Here is a 1661-nt window from a genome sequence, read left to right as displayed (position 1 = left end):
TAAAATATCAAATATGAGTATCTATATAAATAAAAGCACAATAGAAGCTAATATTGAAAAATAAGTACTCTCTAAAATATAGTGATTATCTACTGGTTAGTATTATGATAGTGTGTGTTTTGATCATATCATATTCTTGTTATTAACTTTTGAACCAATTTCACCTATTACAGAATAGTGTGAATAGGTTCATGGACTCATGGTATAAACAAGTTATAGTTTTAAATTAATTGAAATATTTTGAAAATTTCATTGCGTATGGTAAATTTATAATTTACACGGTAGATAACTAATATTGTTATTATTCAATTAGATATGTAATTTTATCTATACTTGATCTTCAAAATTGTATAAAGAAAAATGATGCTTTTGTTAACTGATACACGAATTAAATTCGTATATCGTGTTTCGTGCAGAGTGTTAAGTTACCTATGATCACTAATTATTACATGTGACACAATAATTTATATTTGATATGCCTCCTATACGACGAAGCAATTTAGGTAGAAAAACCCGGAATGCTACAAACCAAGGTAATTACCGATCTAACCAAAGTGCTCAAGAACGTGACGACCGAAATGAACGTGAAAGAATTCGGATATCACAAACGCGTGAAGTGCGAGCGCGACATTCAACTAATAATCGCGCAAGTTTGAATCGAGCTGCTTTCAGTTACGATGTGTCAATTGACTACAGTAACTACCACTGTGTTGTTATTGGTTCTATGAACTCGGTTTGCTCATATTGTAAGGCTTTGAAATACAAAAACGAAGCTAATGGATTGTGTTGCGAAAATGGTAAAGTGAAATTGATACCATTGGATCCACCACCAGAGCCATTGTACTCATTGGTTTCAGGAATAGGAACAGATTTCAGGGGCAATCATTAAGTGTTTGTGGTATTAATCTGGAAAACCCATGTTTCTCACATGGTTAATTGTATGTTGCCTTTTCCCGTGCTGGGAAACCATCAGATTTGTTTGTCTACGCACCAGGTAATCAAACAAAAAACATCGTATATCACAAAGCACTACAATGAAAATAAAACTGATTTTTGTTAATAATTATGATTGACATGATTAACAATAAAGTGATTATTTACTTTTAAATGCTTATATATGTTTTATTTAATTATTTTTTTATTCACATCGCCCTATCACCAGGGTGACGGTTCTGTTCAGGAGAATTTTTTGCCCCGACAGGACGAGTTACTGGTGACGAAAAGGTGATACAAATTAAATTAAATAACAAATAAAATTGAATTAAGTTTGAGTCATATGGAGATGATACATTTAACGGGCAACGAAGTGCACGGGATCAGCTAGTATAAGATATAAATTTAATTTTAGATTCTGAACGAAGTGATGAATGTATTGATTTTACAATGATGTGTGTGTGTGTTTTTTTTTGTGTCTGTGTGCAGTATAACTAGTCGAAATAATGTTTCGATTTCAAACATTGGGGGTGGTTTCCGATGTAAAATTGAAGATCCTTAGTGCATTATAGAGGTCAAAAGTAAACATTTTCCAACAGTTTTAAAAAAAATCGAGAAAAAAAAATGACAGAAAAACGGGAATTTTTACGCAAAATCAGTTTTTGACCAAATCGATTTTTTTATAATATAAATATTATGGTTGTAATTCAAAAACTAATAATAAAAAG

General features: G+C 31.2%; 1 protein-coding gene across 1 annotated transcript; it reads left to right on the top strand.

The window, feature by feature from the left end:
- Positions 1–464: 464 nt before the first annotated feature.
- On the top strand, positions 465–1108 carry LOC149058331 (uncharacterized). The gene has a single exon (XM_089221023.1). It carries the CDS (start codon positions 476–478, stop codon positions 887–889), a length of 414 nt encoding a protein of 137 aa, XP_089077149.1. The 5' UTR covers positions 465–475; the 3' UTR covers positions 890–1108.
- The last annotated feature ends 553 nt before the right edge of the window (positions 1109–1661 follow it).

This window comes from Diuraphis noxia, unplaced genomic scaffold (assembly GCF_037042655.1).
Source record: "Diuraphis noxia isolate RWA-SAM2 unplaced genomic scaffold, SU_Dnox_SAM2 contig0002, whole genome shotgun sequence".
Lineage (NCBI taxonomy): Eukaryota > Metazoa > Arthropoda > Insecta > Hemiptera > Aphididae > Diuraphis > Diuraphis noxia.
Note: the sequence above shows the minus strand (reverse complement) of the source record. Positions and strands in the feature narration are given on the sequence as shown.